Raw genomic sequence first — 22,028 nt, 5'->3', positions numbered from 1 at the left:
TGTGTGTGTGCTGCTAGTTTTTGTGACTTCAAATATGAGAATTCAACCTGGATTCAGCAATGCAGCTTTCATCGATATCACAATATGTACATTTAGATACTGAAGCCGCAACCAAGTGCGGTTTCATACATATGATGACATGCCAGATGCCACAAGTCTTGTCCATTTCATGACTGACCAAACTATTTTCTTGAAAACTAATCTCTACCGTACGATTGTATTAGATTCAGACTCAAGTGCTAATGTTTTGATATATTCCTTGGATGCGACTCCTGTTTGATATTTGTGGCAACGCACGGTCTTGCTTGGATCATGACCTGCCAGGCAGTTTGTTGGCCAGCAGACAGCAATCTCAGCCACTAGGTGCTCAAAATCAATGGACTGGAAAGCTGCCTGGCCAGGCAACCTGTTGCCTAGGCGCTGATCCAAATAGGCCAACTACTACTGATGCGGTTTCATCATCGGTGATGCTCATATCACTTTGCATGTGTCCACTTTGTTTCTACAAAGAGAGACACTAGTACAGTAAGCATTGCATTAATAGAGATGGGCAAAGTCTCTTTTCAAAGGAGGGGCGCTCATCCACCTTTTCACTCTCTTTCAGAGAAAAACAGAAATCGCAAGCACATTTGCCTCCGTAAATCAGAAAAAAGAACAACCAAAGAGGCCGCCCTGATCTAGCCAAGCACGAAAGCCCGCTAATGTGACGGTCGCTAAGCCCACCATCCTAGGCTGCTACTGGTGCCCTTGCTATAGTGCAGGGATGATGATGGTGTAGAAGAAGATGACACAACAATGACAAACTTGATATCACCTTCATCCTCCTCCTCGAGCTACTCCCACCCACTTTTCGCCTAAACGGCGTTTAGACCATTTAAACATCGTGTAAACGCTACATAGTGGAACACCGTTTTCGTTTAATCATCTGTTTAGTCGTTTAGGAAAAACATTGCTCCCACCTAGATCCACGGGGCAAAGGGATGGAGCATTAGAGCACTCTCAATGCAGAAATTATAGTTTCTATAGACATTAGTTATAGTGACACCTATGTATTTTGCTGATGTGGCAAGATAGTTATTGAAGAGAGAGAGCAAAAATCATAGAAACCAGGCCTAAGTTACAAACCATTTCTATACGAGATCCAAGACATGAAGTGATATGATTGGTTGAGAATGGAAAGAGAATGAATGTGATTGGATAAAAAAATTATGTACAAACTATCTTGGGACCATGATTTCTATATATAGTGTCTATAGAAATTAATTAATAGATATAAAAAGTATATGTAGTTTTTAGCATTGGGACTACCCTTAGCAACATAGTTGAGGCCCATCTTTATAAATACCTCTATTTACAGAGGCAGTCATGTTAGAAAGCTTGGCAATGTAAACCAGTTTATAGAGAAGGTGCACATTAGACTGTCTCCATAAATGCTTTTATCGTCCAAGAAATTTGCTAGCTACTTTAGAAGACACATACATATTTAGACCAACCACCTCTTTAAATAAGATAGGATATCTCTTAAAATCATTTTTGTGTAGTGGGTGATGCCATCCTTTCAATGGATCTACAAGAAGTACATTCTTGTTCGTTGGTCTGGAAAAAAATCATGGCTGTAAATATTGTTTACTGATTTATTAAGAGAGAAAAACATTATTGGCTGGCAGAAAAAGTACGGCTTATATAGCATCTAATCCAGACTAATGCCTACAAGAACATAACCTTTACTGCACCACAACCATATTTCACAAGACCATACACACTATTCCTTGTAGAATGCTACTTTTCATTTGTCGTGCTATAATTTATTATGGTCTATCCATGTCAGCGTGCCACCTGTTTTAATCCCTTTTGCTGCTCTAAAACCCCAGCAAATTTTGTATAACCCAACCCCTGCAAACCCTATGTAACCGAATAGATCAAACAGGTGAGGGGATTAAATGGTAAGAGGTTTTGAACCCAACAGGGATCAAAGTGTAAACAGGGTAACCCTGCAGGGATAACAAAGCCCTTACCCTAACAACCGAATTAAGGCCTAAACTGGAGGGTTTTGGTTTCAAGACAAGGCGTGTGGCCAGGTACTGTGTCGTTTTGTTCTTGGGCTAAGCTCACAAGCATAGGGACAAAACAATGGACTAGACCATGGATATCATCAACCCAGAAGGATCTCATTCGTAGTCCAGTGCGGAATGAAGTGGCTTTAGAGACCTAAACAAGATCTGAGTAGGGAATTAACAAAACTAGGCCTGGTGCATAAAAGCTAAGAGATGAATTTCGAGCCCCTTGATGTCTTTTTTCATTGCCACCCCAGGACCATCTGGAAGCTGAGAAATTATTACATCTTCAGATCACACATTCCTTTCAAAATTGGAAAAACAATTTCTCCGAGGAAGCTTCGTTGTATTGACATAAATGTTGTGTTAAAACAGTCTTTCTCTACTTGGTTCAGCTCCTTTGTCTAGCTTCAGGGTCTCGTTGGCACAACTTCTTGCGGCCCTGGCTCCTCACACAACAAACTTTTGTAGTTCATAGAAACCGTTTTTCTCTCTCCTCGCAAAATGAACATAAAGAGAAGCCACAATTTGTGACCACCTCAGTCTGAGCTCCTTTTCCCTTACTATTATTTTTTTTTTCTCTTCTTGGCCTTATGGGCCCTTGTGCTGCTTCCTTCACTATCCATTTTTCTTATTTACAAGATAAATTAGGTATGGATCAAACCTACAGAAGACTGCAGACATTAAAATATCGTCGAGGCTGGTAACAGAAACCACCACCAAAAACACCAACCCACACGATACAGGCTTAGCGGCCTAGGCACCGTTGCCGCATGAGCTTCTCATGTCACCTCCCAACAGGCCTCAAGGAAACAGGACAAACGGTCGTGATTCAAATTCATCACAACATAAGAGCATCTCCAGCAGCCTGTCCAAATCTCACCATCCATATGTTCATTTGGCTATACAATGTAAAAAGATTCCTCTAAAATATTTACTCGGCACTGCAGCAGAATAGCCAAATCTCGCCATCCAATTGTATATAACAACATGACAATGAAAAAAAACGACCATTCAAAAACTGTAACTCGGATTGGCATTGATGTTTTTCTTACAAACATCAGAACATCACGCCTACATATGGAACAACATACCTGACCAATGGCTACATTTAAGCTTTTCTCCTGCCAAACACCCCAAGAGATGAACGAACGAGGAACTTCATGATTCTTGGCTGGGAAGCAATCCTGATTTGTTGCTCAACCGGAGCTCCAACTTTATGTTCATGGCAGCCAGCTCAGCAGCCAGGTACCTGAACACATACGGCATCGCCACGGTCTCCATCCCCTTGCTTGTTTTGCAGGCCTGGCATGCAAAGTTCTTTGGCGGTCTCACAGTGGGGAGCCCAAGCATCTCGTGCTTGGCTTTCTTCTGGTTATTGGATTCGATCATTGTCGCAGTCAGCAGACTCCCGCACAAGGAGCACACATCCGCAATGTGGTAGTCCGAGCAGGAGTGGAGCCTGTCATGCAAGAGGTAGGAAGACCCATGGGCAAGGAGGGCATCACGCTCCATCTCGCCGAATCGGATCCCTCCACCATGCTTCCTTCCTCCTATGGGTTGTCTTGTTATCTGGTCTATACGACCAGTAGTGCGGACCTGAATACATAAGTAGCGTTAGTATTCAGTGAGAATCCCAAATTCCAAATAGTAATGCTGGTATAAAGAGAGCAAAATTACACTTTCCAAATCACTTGTCAGGTACAGTTATTGGGCTTAATTTTTCCACAGTCAGTCTAATAAATAGATGGGGGGCACTATCCACAGTTCTACAATCCAGCATCCAGTACCAAAGAAAAGAGAGAAACTAAAGTACTTTGGAGAAAACTCACAGCCTCATTCTTTTTTAATTTTTAAAAGAACTAAAAAGGGCTAACTGGAAGGATATAGGGTGCATGAAAATATTGATGTAGGTCCTGTTTAATATAGAACAAAAAACAATCACCTGGAATTTATCTGAGACCATATGACGAAGACGCTGGTAATAAACAGGTCCGATGAAAATCTCACAGTCCATCTCAGTGCCAAAAACTCCACTATAAAGGACCTCTTTTCCATGATAATTAAACCCATAAGATGCAAGCATGGGACCCAATTCGTCCACAATCGAATTAGGCTTGCGGGGATCCTTGTCCTGTTTGACTGAGTTTGCAAAAGGTGTTGCATCAATGAACTTTCCATGTAGACTTCCAGCCTGTGAGGACAAAACCAATATATCTTTACAAAGATCGACAGTGCTATAGTAGGACATTAGGAGGACAACTTGTCTAGAAAGTATGTCAATGTCCTCAAAAGGTGAAAAGGGGCAGTTTCCAAAGTGAATAAAGTGCAACCATCGACGATTAGTAGAAAATAAATAATACTGTTCTAAATTTGTGCTAATTAGGTTTTCAGGAGCGCATAAGTGAAAGAAATATTTTTTTCAAGAAACTATAAGATCAAAGAAAAAGCTACGCTCCAGCTGAATAGAATAATGTTCAAGCCAGCAGCTCCAGAAAAGTCAACATGCCAACAAATTTGCATTAATGAAAAGGGAAAAAGAATGATTACAGTGTTAAATTTCATTAGTGTCAAATTAACTTCATTCCGGCTGTTCTCTGAAACAGATTATACGGTGTTAAAGAATTATTATGGCTTATAACTGTGAGAGAAGAAAATATTTGTACCTTCGCTGCCATAGACTCTAAAAGCATTGCTATAGTCATTCTTGATGGAAACGCGTGAGGATTGATAATCAGATCTGGTCTCATGCCAGTATTTGCAGAGAATGGCATGTCAATGTCAGGCCACAACTGAGAGCAAACACCCTTCTGCCCATGTCGGCTGCTGAACTTGTCACCAATTATAGGGTTTCTCACACGACGCAAACGAATGTTCGCCTGCAAAAAGATCAAGTAGCGAAACACATGATAAGATCACAAAAACAAATTTGTAACGGTTGGAATCAGAAATACTAGCATTTCTAAAACTCACTACACAAAATGCTATTTGAGTTCAAGACAAAATGCAAAGGGTGTTATGTGTTTTAAAGAAATATATAGAGGATCCACAACACCTGTGTGATTGCTCTGATAATTTTCAGCCAATTGAAATTCTACTGAAGGTTACTTGAATGTTGGCTTACCTTCTGCAGGCCATGTTTTGAGCCTGCCCCATTGACAGCAACATAGTCAATAAATGCTGGCTCTGTGCCTTTTAGTCTGACAGGCCTTATCACGCCTGTGAGGCTATTATGGACACTATAGTACTGCTCGTTTGGATGTACAGTCTGTCCATGAAAATACATGTGTTATAGGAATCCAATAGCTGTTCTTGCATGAGAAAATAACTTTTAATATAAAACGAACACATAGCTACCTGTCCAAGTCGAGGAAGACCATCTGAATCAATTGCAGAACTTGTGTCCCTGGATAATACACTCTTTGCAAAGGTTTCTGGAACATTATCTCTGCTTTTTGTTGATAAGTCAATGCATTCAGTCTGCATAAAGTATTCACAAGAAAAGGATTACTTTAAATGCTTTGAAACTGAAGGGCTGAGAAATATTTGTTCCAAATTACACATTTATCCAAGCTTCCTATCGGAGCATCTTTCTAATGCACATCTTGGAGGAATTCTATACCAAATAAACCAATTCCAATACTGACATTTTCATGCAAACAATTTTTTTAAGAAAAAGAATATAAATAGGGTGCCATGTGCTCTTGTTTTGATGTGAACAGAAATCTTTTGATGTTCAAACTACAATATAATACAACAGACCAGATGCCCTCAAATTCAATTAACACAGGTATTGTATAGTTGCATACCATCTTATGCTCATAGAAAATACTCCGTCCTACTACAAGCGATGTATGCATGGGCACCATGAGTATCTATCTATTCCACAATGAGGATTGCCCTCTTGTCTTCAAAGGAATGTGAAATTAAGCTTTTGATGGGAAAAAAATGCACATAAAGGTAGGTTTGCGTGTTTCAAGGGGTGGACACCAAATTGTGTCGATTTAATGTTTTTTTTTCATCGAGTTTGGTTTCTTTGGTCTGTGCACAATGGTGGGCATGGACATATTGTGAAACCAGAGTACTGGAGACTTACATTTACGACTTTGAACTCATTTATACAAATCATGACGAAGAGAAATATTATTCAAGACTAAGTTGATTTTTCAGCTAATCAGACCAAATGACAATTCAGCCAACATCACTGATATCATGAAAGAAAATTTGGAAAATAAAATAAAATAAAATATAAAATAAAATAAAATAAAATAAAATAGCAGCGTGCAAATTCTAAGGCAGTAAGGCGCTAAAGCATGCCTTGGATGTGCATGTAGATTACATATCAGATCACAGGTAGTTATAATATATAACCAAAGAAACATAACTTGCCTGGTAAATATGTCCACGGAACATTCCACGATCAACAGCTGATTTATTCAAAATCATGGCATCCTCCATGTCATAACTGTCAGGTGTGATTTTCATCGTATCAAGCAATTTTTTTAAAAAAAAAAAAGTTCATACAAAATTGAAAGGCTTACCCTGTGTATGATAGCACTGCAACAATAGCATTCGTTCCAGATGGAAATTCATCCATATTATATTTGTTATATGTACCTGTCCGAACAATTGGTGTCTGAGGGGTCTACAGAGAGCATCAAGACAGAAGAGCAGGTTAGCAGTACTTTCCAGCAATCAGTGTTATGACTTTTTTGGAGATTAAACTATATTTTGTTATTTTCAGAAAATACAAAACCACCTTTCAAACTAGCTAGATGGCCAAATTTGTCCTGTTTACATAGTTCGATGGTCAATGGTATCAAGTTTTCAAGTTGGATTGCCAAAATCGGACTCGAGCGGAAGTACCATGGTCAAAAAATAGGCTTTACTCCCAAAAAGAGGTCAGATCTTGTTTCCGAATTCAGACGAGTTTGATGTGGTACACCCATATTCTGGTTTAACCTGAAGTGCTAGTCATAAATAAATCCTACCAACATGGAAATGGTTTGATGTCACATTTCCTTAAAACTATTGCATAATATCATGAATAACTGTAGATTATGCAAAAAAACACAGATTTATCGATTCTGGCAGATTAATTAGATATAGCTGGCCCCAACACATTGCAAAGCATTCTCCCTACACTGGAATTCAAATCAGGCAGAGATTACCAATAGTGATAACATAGAACTATCTGGTAACCCTGGCTACAATACGACTACCAAAAATATAAGTGTGTGGTCAAGTGTTCCTAATTATTACTTCCTCGAGAAACATGCAGATCTGTATGCTATCAGGAAAATAATCTACATGTCCCAACAAAGCAACTTGAAACAACCAGTATGCTCTTCTGTCTACAAAAAACAGACCTGTAGGTGGAATGCTTTTACATCAGTACGGAATTTTAGAGCTTGTCCACAAAAACCCATAGTTTGCTTTGCCATCTGCGGACAAGGAGGATGACTGATTAATCCAAAAAGGAAAGCATGATCAAACAATCACTATAAGGTCTAGATCTGAGTACCAACCTGGCATTGGTACATGTTCCTAGGACTTTGGTTGTGATCAGACCAAGGTGTCAGATTGGCAACTACACTGAGAATAGCTGTAGGATGGATCTCTTCATGAGTTGCAGGGAATTGTTCTTGTCTCCCACCATCCCCACCATCAGGACAACGTATCTCCATAAATGCCTAATTTATAGTTCAAAATAAATTATTGTGCTATTGGTAACAAGTTATAACGAATAAGGAGTTGATTAAAAGCAACCTGTTCAAATGGTCCAATAAGCTCAATACTTTGCTTTCCATCAGATAGAATAAAAAGATTTCTGACAGGTCGAACAAATCTAGCTGGATTTGTAAAGAGGTACAAGCCAGGAAAAGCTCCACTAAAACTAAGTGGGACATAACCAACTTCCAGGTCTTCAGGAATCTAAAAAAAATTAAGTATGTTCTTGAGTTAGAACTCAGCACAAATTTTCAAAAAAAAAATGTCAATATATACAAAAATATGATAACATAAGAGAACAGACCCCTGAGTGTGCCAGAAGTTTCAATGTACGAAGATAATTAACTGCTTTCTCAATCGTGGCAGAAGCAATAGTACCAAGGATGCGCCCATCCAAATGGACATGGAGTACTTCTGGGGGACCAGTTCGCTCAATCTTTGGTAACACTGGGTTCATTCCAACACGAACCAACTCAGCAGAAAGCAACTTCTTCATTTCCCCAAAATTTTTAACCACCCCTTCTGAGTTGTAGAACGATGAAATACCTGACACATCGAATATAACTGAAGCTAAGGAAATGATAGCTCACTATAAACTTTAGTTGTACTGCCCCAAAAAAAGACAAGCACACAAATATAAAAACATTTAGACAGAAGAATGCAGATGCAATGCGCTGCCAAAGATGAAAGAGAAGCAAGAAATGAAGAGAAATGACAAGATGAGAATATCTTACGGCATGTAGAAGTCATATGATTCAGTAAACCACAAGGCTCTCCATCAGGTGTATGGACTGGACACAGGAAACCCCATGATCTACAATGACATTTTCAGTAGTGGTACAATGGATGCAAGCAAACAACAGCATAATGGCATTAAGAGGATAAACATACTCTGGGAGTAACTTTCTAACAGATGTTGTACGCATTTTAGCAAAAGCAGAGCCCCTATGAACAGAACGGAAGTGTGAGATATAACGATGAAAGTTGAGCCGTTCAGCTTGAATGGTCATCCCATCTCTCTGCAAATTTAACAGAAAAGCCATTATTAGCTCCAAATATTCCGCAGAAACAATGTAAGCACCAGAAAGATCAGATGCCTATTGGAAACCATTATTGTAAACATTCAGCTTTACAAAAACAGGTAGCATTACTTGCAACACATGTCATGCTTCTCTAATCCCAAGAAAAAGAAGCAAATTCATCAATAAAGTTCAAGGGAAATGATGCATTAAAACTAAGCAGTACTTCTATGAATAAAGCAGGCATTGTAAGAGATACACCTGTGGAAGATCCAATCCTGATTGTGCATTCACTTTCCCAACCTTTATCATACTCTCGATAGCTCTACTGACAGATGATGTATATTTAGTTACAAATTTCCTTATCTCCAATGCTACACAAATAACAGTATATTATTACTGACTGAATGTAAAACATGTGATATACCACAAAAAAAAAGTTAACACTGATAGAGCGCAACATGCACATCTCATCCAGAAGAACAGTGCAAAAGACTACAAACAGATAAAGAGTAAATAATTATGTGAGCAAATAAATTGAAGTAAACAATCTAATTGAACCACAGTATACCAAACTTAATTGGTCCATAAGACTTTGACCAGCCCAAAAGCAGTCATGTTACCTCATTATTCAGTGTTCAATTAGCTCAGTTTATGGCAATATTCAACTGCCAGAATATAACAAAAATATATAGAAAACTCAGGTTCAAATACAGCATGTATTGTCACTCAACCCAAATGCTAGAAAATAAGTTTTATGCAAGAGGCATTAGGTGACAACTGTTACCGTTTAATAGTCAAGGGTATTAGTGTAATCTCTAGTCTAGGGTTTCCCTCTGATATCTCTCATGTACTCTATATATAGTACCCATTGGCCAGAATACAATTATCCAATTCAGTCATCATTACTCGTAACAGTATCACAGCTCTAGGTATTGTGATCCAATTCAGTTACATCAGCGTCAATCCAAGTCCACCTATGTAAAGTTGGTCAAAACCGTGTGTGTCCACAAATTCATTGTCTGTCCACCAATTTCTTCATTTTGCTTTATGGTTATCTGAGTCACGTTGATTTAGCTAATCATCATCATGATCGCTGATGCGACTATGCCCTCGTGGTCCTTTTCGTAGCCATTTTGCAACATACCGTGGTCATGGCAGTTTATTTGTTGCCATCACCTAACTGTCCTGCTGCTTGCAATCATGGAGCAATGATCTTTATATTCTTTCTTTGGCTTGATTTGACGCATTTCTCTATTCTGGTCGGGTTCAGTCTCCAAAGCAAAGGTTCGTATTTGAAGAGTTGAACTATTGTTTGTGAAGATTCGAGGTATTTGCTGAAGTACAGGTTGTGAAAGCAGTACCCTCTTGTGGATAAGGTCATTTTGTACATGGACACTGTTCAAGAGTTGCACGATCCAACGACGTCTTCGATTTTGGATTTTGGATTTTGGATTTTGGATGTACTAGTTTTACTTACTTTTTTCATGTCTAGTGCATAGTATCAACCATGAACTCTCCAAATGCAATGATATTGCATTCGCATCGCATTTAAGATAGGGTATTATGGTCTCTAAGGTGTAATAATCAAGGGTATTAGTGTAATCACCATTGTTTTTGTCTTTTTGAGGCGCTGCGGCGACGCACGGCGCCCTACCCCCTTCACAACACCTAGGCGTTTATGGCGGACACCTAGGCGATGCCATACACACATTTTAGGCACCATATGATCATCTTAATATATAATGCTACTAAATTTCAGAAGTAAATCATACCTTAATATTGCAAGTCTTAGCATGTAATTCCATAATAAATAATGCAACCACAGTGCTAGTGCACAACATAAAGTAGCAAAATAGCAAATATGACATCTCTCATCACTCAATAGCAACAAATTAGTCACTGATAACATAGTATAACTTAATGACTAGTTCTGCTAGGGCAAAACAGAGCACGAGAGGCAGGAAAGAAACAGAAGAAGAGAGAAAGAAACAGAGGAAGAGGAGGGAAGCAGGGCTGCAGAAGAGACTAGAGAGGAGGCAGGGAGCATACGAGGCGGACAGGCAGATGGTCGACGGAAGCAGGCGAGCCGGTGTGGACGGGCAGGAGCTGCAGGTGCAGTGCGGACGGAACCCCTGGTGGACTCAAGCAGCCAGGCGGAGATGCAGGGGCGGACTTGCAGGAGGGGCGCAGCCGGTGGACTCGAGCAAGGAGCGGCAAGCCTCCACCTCTGCCTCCATTGCCAAGAAGCAGGACCGCCGCCGCCTCTTTTTCCTCTCCTCTCTCTGTGAAGCTGCAGCTGCCCACACCCGCGGTAAAAGCCCCCAAGCGGGAGATTTGCTGCGCGCAACAGCATATATGTGGTCGATTCCCTCCCTTTTCCTTTTAGCGCGGACGCGCGGTTGATTTGCCGCCCAACTTTCATCGCACGTGGTCGATTCCCACCAATTTTCATCGTTTCCACTCGATTCCCCACCCAATTCCGCCTTCCTCTCGATTTGCTGCTCCGACGTTCGCCACAGGCCTACAGGCACTCGCTCGATGCCTTTCCACGCCTAATCTCATATGGCGGACACCATACACACGCAAGTCGTGGCGCCCCCAACGCCCAGTGCCTCTACCACGCCTTGTCTCCTAGGCGACGCCTCATAAACAATGGTAATCTCCTAGTCTAGGGTTTCCCGCTCATGTTCCTTTATACTCATTGGCCTCAATACAATCATCCAATTCAGTCCTCGTTTCGTAAGAAAAAGGATAAAGAATGAGATACGCTTTAAATTCTCGTATTACCAAGTGGTCATGTAAAGTTGTAAACAAGGGTCATTTTTTCATTCTCGCATAATATTGCATTGAACTCTCCTTTTTCCGAGGACCCAAAGCCAAATATAGGGCTTACTATTTATTTATATTATTCATCCTCATGTCACCACATCCACAGCAGATCTTACAACAAATATTATTTAGCTGAATCTAGAACCACAAAACTAATGGAGATACAACTACAAACACTATTATCAGTAGTTTTGTCACTCTGACCCCACCCCACGCGTCTTCACAAAATATAAGGTGTGGCTTGACTAGGTACAGTCTCCAACACTGAACATTTACAATTAATATCCCTTGTATTACAGAATTCGCAATCATAAGATCAATATTCAATACCATATGAAAGTGCTGAATCCAGTGACTAAAGTTGTCATATGTGCAAATTCTTAGGTTAAATGATGATCAAAGATTTTGAAAGTCAAATCGCAAAAGTATGTGCACCTTATAAAAAGAAACAGGCATAGAATTATCATCGCCATTCTAATGCAGAGAAACCACTCCTAAATTCAACTGTTTTGCCGTAAGAACACAGTGCCAGTGTACAAATGCTAAAGTTTTTGGCATAATAACATTAACAGAATAACTCACCATTACCGAGGTCAAAACCTTTGTTCTTTGCAACCTCTTCAATGATTAAACGCTTAGACTTTCTTAGCCAATCCTGAAGCCTATCCTGCAGATATCACCAACAAATATAAATGATTAAAAGAGCAACATTAGATATTAAGAATCAGGTTTTGCACTAAAAGAATCACAGCTCAAGTATAAAACAATGAAACAACAGCAAGCATCAAATAAACAGGGGGAAAGTCTGACAGTAAGGAAAAGGTGCCATTTAAGTAAATTATTCAGCTTCATGTGTTCCTTCTCCAAGCTTCATTTTCAACCAACTTAACCACTCTTTTTTACCCAAATTATCTTATTACAAATCTTAGGTAATGTAATAAGAGGATAAAATATAAAGGAGACAACAAGGTGTACAAGGCCAGAACCATGAAAGAAATCACTTCAGTTGGTGAAGCACCTTCACTGAGAGGCAGCTGGCTCGAGATGGCAGAGTATGTGGTAAAGCTGGGCACAAAATGCTGAACCTTTGGTCATCCTTGGCACCTAAATCTAATGAGAGATAACCGCTCCAGGCAGTTTTATAATGAAGATCTAACCAGAGTTGACAACTACCAACTATTCACTGGAACTTGGGAAATGTAGCAAAGGTGGGGACATTAAAAAAAAAGGTGAACCGGTCAGCTGTACTACTTTACAATGCAAGGAACTTTCACAGGGGCATTTTTGCAGTGTTGCAGAGATTTAAAAAAAAACATGAAAGGCACCAGAGAGTTGAGCAACCTTCAGAAAAATTGTGATTAAGTGCCCAGGCAATAGAGCCTCCTGGTATTGTAGTGCGTCAGCATTGTCAGGTGAAGCAGTTTGATCTACCAGAGCATAAAGTTTCTGCAGCATAAATCTAAACCAGAAAATGAAATAAGAAACACATGATGAGAGGTTAAGAGGGGAAAATGTTCACAAAAGATAATGTCATAAAATGGAAACTCACATCAATAGATTAAATTTATCATGGTTGTTTTCCAAGTGTACAAAAATATAGTCCTTTAGAACAGCTTCAGCAACCTAAACAATGTAGAACAGCCAAAGTGAGCATGGTCCAAATTTCAGTAGTACGTCAATGTAAACACAGAGGAAACATTAAACACTACAGTTTCATAGTCATCTTTTTCAAATCCTTCCATCACAGATCGGAAGTATTGCCCTGCATTTGGAAGATAAAAGTCAATGTCAGGGCATATCAGATCTTCAAGGCATCTTAAGCACAGGAAAAACAAATAAGCTCAGAACGTACCAATATGCACCAAACACTGTGTGCGAGTCAAAAGGGACAGATTTCTGACTTCGTCAAGAACTATTTGTGCCCTTTCACCAATTAGTTGAGTACTGACAACTCCCTTTCCTTTTCCATGTTTATCACTGAAGCAGCAAGTCAAGCTTGTAAAGATTTCCCGGTCACTTGCATCGATAAGGGCCTGTGATTGATAATTCATCATCAAGTAAATGCAATGCTGAAGTTACATTAACAATACTTTTAATCTAAACTAAAATTTTGCAAATATAGAAGCATAATGATTTGCATACTATGCGACATGTCAAACACAAGTCCACAAAGTACATGATACCTACTTCAATGGAAAGACCCTGAGTCTAACAGAAGATGAGGATAGAGATAGAAACACACTAAATTACATAAATAATTTCTATTAAACCAGCAGATTGATAACCATAGAGCACAGGACAAAATAAGTGTTAGAATTAGGGTTTCTCATTAGTTGGGCTAACCCTAACCAGGATGCCATATAATTAGGGATACATGGGCCTCATGGGCCTAGCCACATGGGCCTGTTACACACATACTCCAACACCCCCCCGCAGTCTGAACTACCGGCGCAGCGGAGTTGCAGACTGGACTCGAAAAGAATCACACACACGAGCCCCCCCCACAGACACAACTAGCCACTGGTGATGTTGAGGCTGGAGCGAAACTCGGCGAAGGTCGAGGACGGGAGGCCCTTGGTGAAGATGTCGACGAACTGGGAGGTGGTCGGGACATGGAGGACCCGAACATCGCCGACAGCGACCCGGTCCCGAACGAAGTGTAGATCGATCTCCACATGCTTGGTCCTCTGGTGCTGCACAGGGTTGGTGGAGAGGTACACCGCACTGACGTTGTCGCAGTAGACCAGTGCGCTCCGGGAGAGAGGGTTGTGGAGCTCGACGAGGAGCTGCCGGAGCCAGGAACCCTCCGCCGCTACGCCCTCGACGACCACGTCCTCCTCGACACCGCGCGGAGGGTGAGGAGGACCAAGTCCCTCCAGCGAGCGTAGGAGGGCGACTCGGGCTCGAGGACGACCGGGACGAGGAGGCGGATGTTCTGGACGCCCCCTGCCTGGTAGTGGAGCTGCACCACGTGGGGGTCGGCCGGATCGTGCCAGACGACCGAAGCCGATCCCGAGGACGTGGTCCCGACGTCAGGCGAGGCTGAAAGGCCGAGGAACTGCTCGGCGTCGGCGATCTGGCGGGCCAAGGCGTCGGCCGCGTCGCGCTCGCGTTCCCAAGCAAAAGCGGCCTCACGCACGCGGGCCCGGCCCTCCGCAGCCGCAGCCCGAGCAGTGACGAGAGCAGCGATGAGTGTGGAGTCCGGACGATGCATCACAGGCGGCGGAGGCGGTGCAGGGAAGGGGGCTGCGCCCACAGCTGCACGCGGGCCGGCAGCAAGCCCCCTGGACAGGGCGCCCCCGGCTGTGAGCAGCGTCCTGGGCAGATCGGTCATGTCCAGGGGCATGCCAAGGCCTGCAGCAATGGCGGCAGCCGCTCCCCGGGCGTAGGCTGCTGCGGCGGCGTCGTTCTTGGTGCCCAGCTGGAGCTCAGAGGCGGCCGCGGCGTCCTCGGCGGCGTCTGCACGCGTTCCGTCCGCAGGGACGCGGTCCTGGTGCGCCCCGCGCGCGCAGTCGCGTCCGCGTGCATCGCGGCCTCCCCGCGCGCCGCGGCGTCCGCGCCCGCTGGCTGCTGCAGGGGAGGGCGGGGTTGGCCACCCGCGGCGGCGGCGGCGGCGGCTGGTTCAGCGCCCGCGACGGCCGCCAGGAGGAGGGAAGGGCGGGCCGCGTCCGCTGGCTGCGCGTCCGCGTGCATCGCGGCCTCCCCGCGCGCCGCGGCGTCCGCGCCCGCTGGCTGCTGCAGGGGAGGGCGGGGCTGGCCACCCGCGGCGGCTCGGGCCCAGGACGGGTAGGGGAGCGCCGGAAACTGCTGGAAGTAGGGAAGAGGAGGAGGGGGAGGAGGTTCCCGGCCTGCCATGGCGGCGGCGGCGGCGCCCAGGCAGCTGGCCGGCCGGCGGCGGCGGCTGCTTGCCTGCAGGCGGCTGGGAGGAAGAAAACCTAGGCTGATACCATGTTAGAATTAGGGTTTCTCATTAGTTGGGCTAACCCTAACCAGGGTGCCATATAATTAGGGATACATGGGCCTCATGGGCCTAGCCACATGGGCCTGTTACACACATACTCCAACAATAAGTTTGTGGATTGTATATTTAGTTAAACAAAGTTCAACAGCTAAAAGTGGAATGCATCAACAGAGAACCCAAGCTCTCTTTATTGATTATACAATACACCAAGGATACAACATTAGCAGGGTGCACCTGATGAAAAGGTTGCCAATGCCCCAGGGGGGGGGGGGGGGCAACGCCCCCTGAACATTGCAATAAGAAACTGTACCAGGATTCAAACATGGACCAGCAAGGGGAGACCCCCAAGAACACTGCTCTAACCGGTATAACACTGCTCTAACCCAAGCTAGTATGCTACATACTCCCTCCATCCCATTTACCCAGCGTGAAGGCCTTCATTCCAGATACCAAGACAGGGCTAGTAATCACCGCATGGCATGCATCCTAACATTAATTGGCCCTCTTCTCTCGTTGATAACCCATGCATGCAGTGCTATTCCAATCCCAGTGGCTGATGCTACGTTGGTAGCCATGCATGCAATGTTTCGTATTTACTCCAAGTAATTAATTGGCTGTTGAAACCCCCTTCCACCTCCTATTATGGTCAAATTGAAAAACTGATATACGCCTGGTACATAGGAACGGAGGGAGTAGCTTTTATCCATGCAGCACATGTCATTGCACACACAATGCTCAATGAATGTTTGTGGAACATATTGCTGGTTTGAAATGATAAGCATTCTTAAGGAAATGGCAATAGATTATACCTTGAGAACAATCCCAACAGGAAGCAGAAACTCTCTGCCACCCAACCTATTCAACAGACATTCAAAAGGTCAAATTGATCCAAAGAGTTACTCGTTGTTCACTCACTGTATACCAGCACAGAACTTACCAAAACCCAAGCCTTGCACTTCCATTTTGGAGGTAATACAACTTCATTGACACACTGGACTGGTCACGTTGGACACATCTGTCAAAATAAAAAAAAATAAAAAAAGAGCATGGCAAAACACACAACATTAGCTTTGATGTTAAAGACATAACTAGTAGTCAATGCTCAAAATAGAATATTTGATGTTTTACAGAGGTTCTTAGCAATCAACAAGGCTGGGTATGCAATACTTGTAACTTTCATGAGATTGACAAACAGTTTAGTTTAAGGCCACAGGTACATTTGAAAGAACAGGAAAGCTCAGTAAAACAAGATTCTTTAAGAATAAGAAAATATAGAGGAAAGGGGCAATGACTCAGTCACTAATAATAAGATATTGTCCAATGTTGTCTCCTCCTGTGCAGGACTTGTGTATGTGAGACACGCTAGAAAAATACTAGACAAGAGAAGGACCTGGCATCACAAATATTCAGATCTGGTCACTACAAAAAAACTGAAATTGTTCCTTTAATTTTACCTAGCTTCATGTACATTATCTTGTAATATTGTAGCACAGCTTATATTTTAGAAATACAATAAGTTTCTTTTGTACCCTTAACTAAAATATATTTCGAAATTAGCACCAAAAAAAGTTATTATGGCTAGTTATTTTTTGTTAGGTACACATTCAGCATTCACAAAACTTAAAAGCATTTGCAGAGACAATCGAATTGGACAGCAATATAAGTAGGAACTATGTGAAAACATGAAGTGAACTTGGAGTCAAAATAGAGATAGCTTCACTGCAACCGAATATTGCTTGAATGACAAAATAAGCTACGCCCAAGATTAAACTATATGATATTCAACTAATATGCCTCATCTGTTAGTGTGCTACCTTATGACCACTGCTTTGTCAGTGTATCCAGCACCACGTTTAAGAAAAGAACTGCGAACCAATCCCATAGGCTGAAAAAAAAAAGAAAAGCAACTCGTCATCAGAATGATGCTATATAGTTCAAAGTACTGGCCTTTTGAGTTGTAAAATAACACTCCAAGCAAAGCCAAATCTGTCTTACATAGTTACGCTTTTGTAAAATAAGAATACGCACAAGTCTCTCCATCCCGCCGCATATGAAGTACCTAAAAAGAATTTCAGAACTGTGTGAGAATTACTCCAGTAACATATGAAACATTGTCAACAAAGTTGTCCACAAACTACAGTGGAACTATGACAAGTCATGACAGAGATACATTTTGCTGTATTGGTCTAGCACAAAAATGAGAACACAAGGGAAAGTGGACAACATAAGGTCCACGCTTTATTAGAATTCAAAATTTACATTTAGCAATATAGTAAGTTCAAAAGGAAAAGGCATACCACATTTGCACTGTGCACCCTTGGGTCGGACCAAATAAATGCTTCAAAAACTATTGTTTTTATCACAAAATGTGAATCCATAAAATAAATGCTTCAAAAACTATATTGTTTTTATCACAAAATGTGGCAATCCAAATCAAATATGGTATAGTTCAGACTTTCAGTTCAGTGTATTGCCTTTGGAAGAACATGATTACACGAAGACAGACAAGAACATGATAGATAATTTCATTACTTTGAACAGCCCAAAAGCAATTGAAGTATTTTTCCTAACTATACAAATAGTCCTTTTCCCCAGGGACAAATTCAGAGCTCTATGCAGCAAACCTGATCATAAACTCCATCATCCACATATGCAAAAGAACAAGAATAAAAAAGGAAGTGTGATCCTAATGAGGATCACAAAAGTATGATAGTCTCCTAATGAGAATCACAAAAGTATGATAGTCTCGAAAATAGCAAGTTAAGCAGACAAATACAGTGGAAGAGTTACATATAATTGTTGTGCACTATTTCCCATACAAAGTACTTAAACAATATTAGCATATTAAGAAATTACAGCAAAAGTACGCTAGTAAGGTCAACTGAATGCAAATGAAACATACTCACCCGCCCATTTCAGTTGCCTCTTCACCATGGAAAACTAATTTATGGGGATCAGCACCTCTCAGATGACACAGTTTTGACTGGAATTGCAAGAGCATGAAGTCAGGGAGAATAATCAATTGTTATATGCGAGGATGAACCAGAATAACTTGTCAACCATTACTAAATATAATGGCTTGGAGACCTAGGCTGGAGTGAGAAGAGAACTGCAAATGCTATGTGGCTTCCTATGGAACCGAGAAACCATCTTAAAAGAACAAGAAACAACAGAAGTCCCTACCCCCACCGTCATCCACTCAAGAAAGAAACTTTACTTATCAACCCACTTTAAAAAATAGAGGTATTTTCGTTGTTCCATGCTTTGCGGAGTTGGAAACCATGCTATCATTCAATATTTCCATGGGGAATATATTGATATATGCAACTGTCTTTTGTGAGAATTCCGAGAATCCAAATATATCCAAACACTATGTATGATTGCCTTAATTGATTCAACGTCCCATACAAGCACCAGACCAGGAACAATGCACATTGATCTTATTTCAAACAAGGAGATTGAAGAGCCTTGTTGTGTTTACAATACAGCAAAACGTTCATAGTCAAGTGGATAATTGAAATATAATTGTTTTTTTCTTTTTTGTTGAGAATCCTTGATATAAAATCCTGCCAAGAACTACGCCCTCTCGACACTTTACATTTCAACATTATGGAAACAGATGTATATATCGTATTGATGTCCATGCCACATTAACCCCCAGGTATTTGAACCATCAAAAACAAAGTAATGTTGAAGCAAGCTCCTGCGCCTGTGAGCAGAATTGAAGTTAGGGATGTGTCCAACTTATATGTGGTTTTGATATCCTTATAAATAAGGGGTGAAAATGATATGCTAAGATTTGACTCAAAAACCACTTCCATAATGCTATAATTTTATTAGGTTCCATAACAATACATTACAACCTAAGAAAACTGTCAAAGATTAGTGATGAAGACATCACAAAATGTTCAAAACGACACCCTTATGTGCCTAAGTGGGTCAATCACTAAGATGGCAGCAAAGGACAACCAAAGCACTAAAATAAAGGGCATGCTTGGTTTCTGAGCAAGCATTCACCTCACCTTGCTTGGCAAGGCCAGGTGTTTGGTAGTGCTCATACATCTTACCCTGCCTAGCAATCTTACCTGGATGAGCAAGGTTTTCCTTGCCCATGCAGGAGAGCCCGCCTTTGGCTTGAGTCGTCACACGTCCTTGTTTCGCTCTCCAAATAAGTTTTATGGAATGGAAAACTGAACCACGGATGTCTCCAAAATCGAGTTCTATTGCTGCAAATTGAATCCAGGTACATCCAAAATCGATTTCAGATTCCTAAAAATTCCAGAAAGTTCCTCGTCGTTCCTTCTGACTTATCCTCTAACCAGCGGTGTTTGCCGCACATCAGTCCTGCCACAGAAGCAAGAATCTCTCAATCCAGCACCAAATCTGTTCCACCGTCCCAAATTGGCCTCTTGTTTCTCGATTCGAGTTCCTACTAGCCTGAATCATGTTCTTCCATGCGATTCAGACATGGAACCGAGCCTAATATCACCGGAGTTCTAGGCTTGCAGTTACCACTGTACAAGGCGTGAGCTGCTTCTTGGTGGATGTGGATGCCCATTATCCCATGCTCAGAATTCAAGTTGTGGCTCTTCCCATGCTCACATCCTAGCACTTGGTTCGTTTTCTGGATTTGTCTAAACGAAGGTTGAAGAAAAGGAGGAAATGGGAAAGGGAGGAAAGGAAACAAGCAAGGTTGACAACCAAACATAAGGACCTTTCTGGCTTCGCCTTGCTCAGCCAAGTTGGGCAAAGCTTACCTGCCCAGCCTGTGCTAGCAAAGGATCCAAGCAGACCCAAACTCACTTCTACACCTACAAACTCTACCAAAAGAAGCATCACAAAAGTATTTTAAGCAAAGTGTCTACAGGAGTAAAAAAGGAAAGGTAACAACCATCAACATAATAGGCAAATGGCCAAAATTGAAGGTATGCCTGATTTGTGCCCCTTCATTATACTGGAAGCAGACATCGACTTTAAATTCCCCGTGATATGTAATTCTTGCTTGCCTGCACTGCTCCAACCAACAGAAAATGGGAAAGGATCAGACTAGCAAATACCTGTCTAAATTTTTCAAGAGATGGCCAGTAAAAAGGTAACAAAAGAGTATGTTTCTGGTAAAACAGAAAAAATATAAATTTCCAATGTCTAAGATAATTCTATAAAGAAACTTGACAAACCTCCTGGGGGTAGAGGGGTAGTACACCAGACCGGGCATCCCTCATCGGCGAGAGCACATGACCCTTTTCCAAGATTAGTAAACATAATAGTTAAGAAGAACAAAAGAAAGTAAACAAACGGGAAAAAGATTTTTTTTTTCATGCAAGTTTTGCTGTTATAACATTCCAGGCAAACTGTACTCAACTCAAGTGCTGTTTGGTCTCAATGCAATACATAAAAGGTCAAACAAAAATCCAGTAAGTGCTTCAGTAGTTTTACACTGAGCCATTGAGACTAAGTTTAACTTTTAAAATAACTCCAGTACATTTTAATTTCACTTGGACATGAATCATTTCAGGGGAAATTAGCAGTAGGCAATAGCAGCAGCAGCAACAACAACAAAGCCTTTTAGTCCCAAACAAGTTGGAGTAGGCTAGGCTATGTCGTGCTATGTCTACTGACTAGTAATAGCAACTTAAATTGAGACAATGTTAGCTCAAACACTTGCAGCAATCGCCAAAAACATCAAACTTCACAGGATATCTGCGCTGACAAACAGCACAACTGCACGCAAAAGAAGAAAAAACGAATTTGAAGCATGAAGGATATTTTTTAGTGTGTTGTTGGAGTTGGGGTCCCTGATCACCATTGGGCGGATGGATTGAATCATCTCGTCGAGCCCCTTATCGAGGAAGTAATCAAAGGATTCCACGTGCGGCCGGAATAGCTCCCGCAACGCCGAATACTACACCAAATAATTTTTGCAAAACGTTAGTAGGCATCAAATCAGGGGCCGGATATAGTAAAGGAGCATGGGGGTTCTCACACATATACACCCAACATTTTTTTTGCAAAAAAATTAGAAGTTAGCAGGCATCAAATAGCCAAATAGTAGGTTACAGTTAAACTCGGTTTCGCACAGCAGACAGGAAAGAGAAAAGGTGGTAGGAATACCTGGTCCGCGCTCATCGTCGGCGAAGAGGTAGGCAAAGGCCTCACCACCTGGGGTAGAGCGGCGGCGGCGGCAGTCGTCGCAGACACAGAGGGTGGAGGGCCTCAGGGACGGCGGCGCCTGTGCGGGAGGCGGGGTGCGGAAGTGAGAGGCGGCGGGCCGGGAGGGAAAGAGGGAGGAGAACAAGAGTCAGTGGGCCGCGCTTGGTGGGCTTTTGTTACATACTCCTATACTAGGGTTACAGATGAATGTCGGCGCGCGTGCACACGTATACGTATGTTGCCTTCACGTACAAAACGCTTCTTTACAGCACAAAGCAGTAG

The 22,028-nt window shown here is 42.1% G+C and overlaps 1 protein-coding gene across 2 annotated transcripts; it reads right to left on the bottom strand.

Moving 5' to 3' along the window:
- LOC8085233 (DNA-directed RNA polymerase I subunit 2) lies at positions 2,883–21,892 on the bottom strand. Of its 2 annotated transcripts, XM_021459040.1 has the most exons (28): positions 21,708–21,892; positions 21,363–21,498; positions 20,774–20,850; positions 20,488–20,607; positions 18,503–18,579; positions 17,592–17,655; positions 17,411–17,481; positions 16,534–16,611; positions 16,406–16,451; positions 13,488–13,668; positions 13,345–13,397; positions 13,185–13,258; positions 12,977–13,094; positions 12,218–12,302; positions 9,065–9,177; positions 8,676–8,803; positions 8,519–8,598; positions 8,089–8,330; positions 7,824–7,988; positions 7,583–7,747; positions 7,424–7,498; positions 6,596–6,699; positions 6,444–6,519; positions 5,412–5,534; positions 5,179–5,322; positions 4,721–4,933; positions 4,000–4,248; positions 2,883–3,653 (listed from the first exon to the last, which is right to left on the bottom strand). In XM_021459040.1, the coding sequence occupies exons 1-28, from the start codon at positions 21,720–21,722 to the stop codon at positions 3,216–3,218; spliced, it is 3,510 nt and encodes a 1,169-aa protein (XP_021314715.1). In that variant the 5' UTR covers positions 21,723–21,892; the 3' UTR covers positions 2,883–3,215. The 2 variants fall into 2 exon arrangements, with proteins under 2 accessions (XP_021314715.1, XP_002451417.2); XM_002451372.2 differs by lacking the exon at positions 21,708–21,892 and having other exon boundaries at positions 2,892–3,653; positions 20,488–20,602; positions 21,363–21,496.

Source organism: Sorghum bicolor, chromosome 4 (assembly GCF_000003195.3).
Source record: "Sorghum bicolor cultivar BTx623 chromosome 4, Sorghum_bicolor_NCBIv3, whole genome shotgun sequence".
In the NCBI taxonomy this organism is placed as follows: Eukaryota; Viridiplantae; Streptophyta; class Magnoliopsida; order Poales; family Poaceae; genus Sorghum; species Sorghum bicolor.
This window is presented reverse-complemented; position numbering and strand designations above follow the sequence as displayed.

Bases quoted from the DNA above. Each gene is read 5' to 3' on its own strand.
- LOC8085233 (XM_021459040.1), bottom strand. The intron at 9,178-12,217 runs GTGAGTTATTCT...TTATTTGTGTAG, and splicing joins AGGTTTTGACCTCGGTAATG to CATTGGAGATAAGGAAATTT. The intron at 8,599-8,675 runs GTATGTTTATCC...ATGTCATTGTAG, and splicing joins GTTAGAAAGTTACTCCCAGA to ATCATGGGGTTTCCTGTGTC.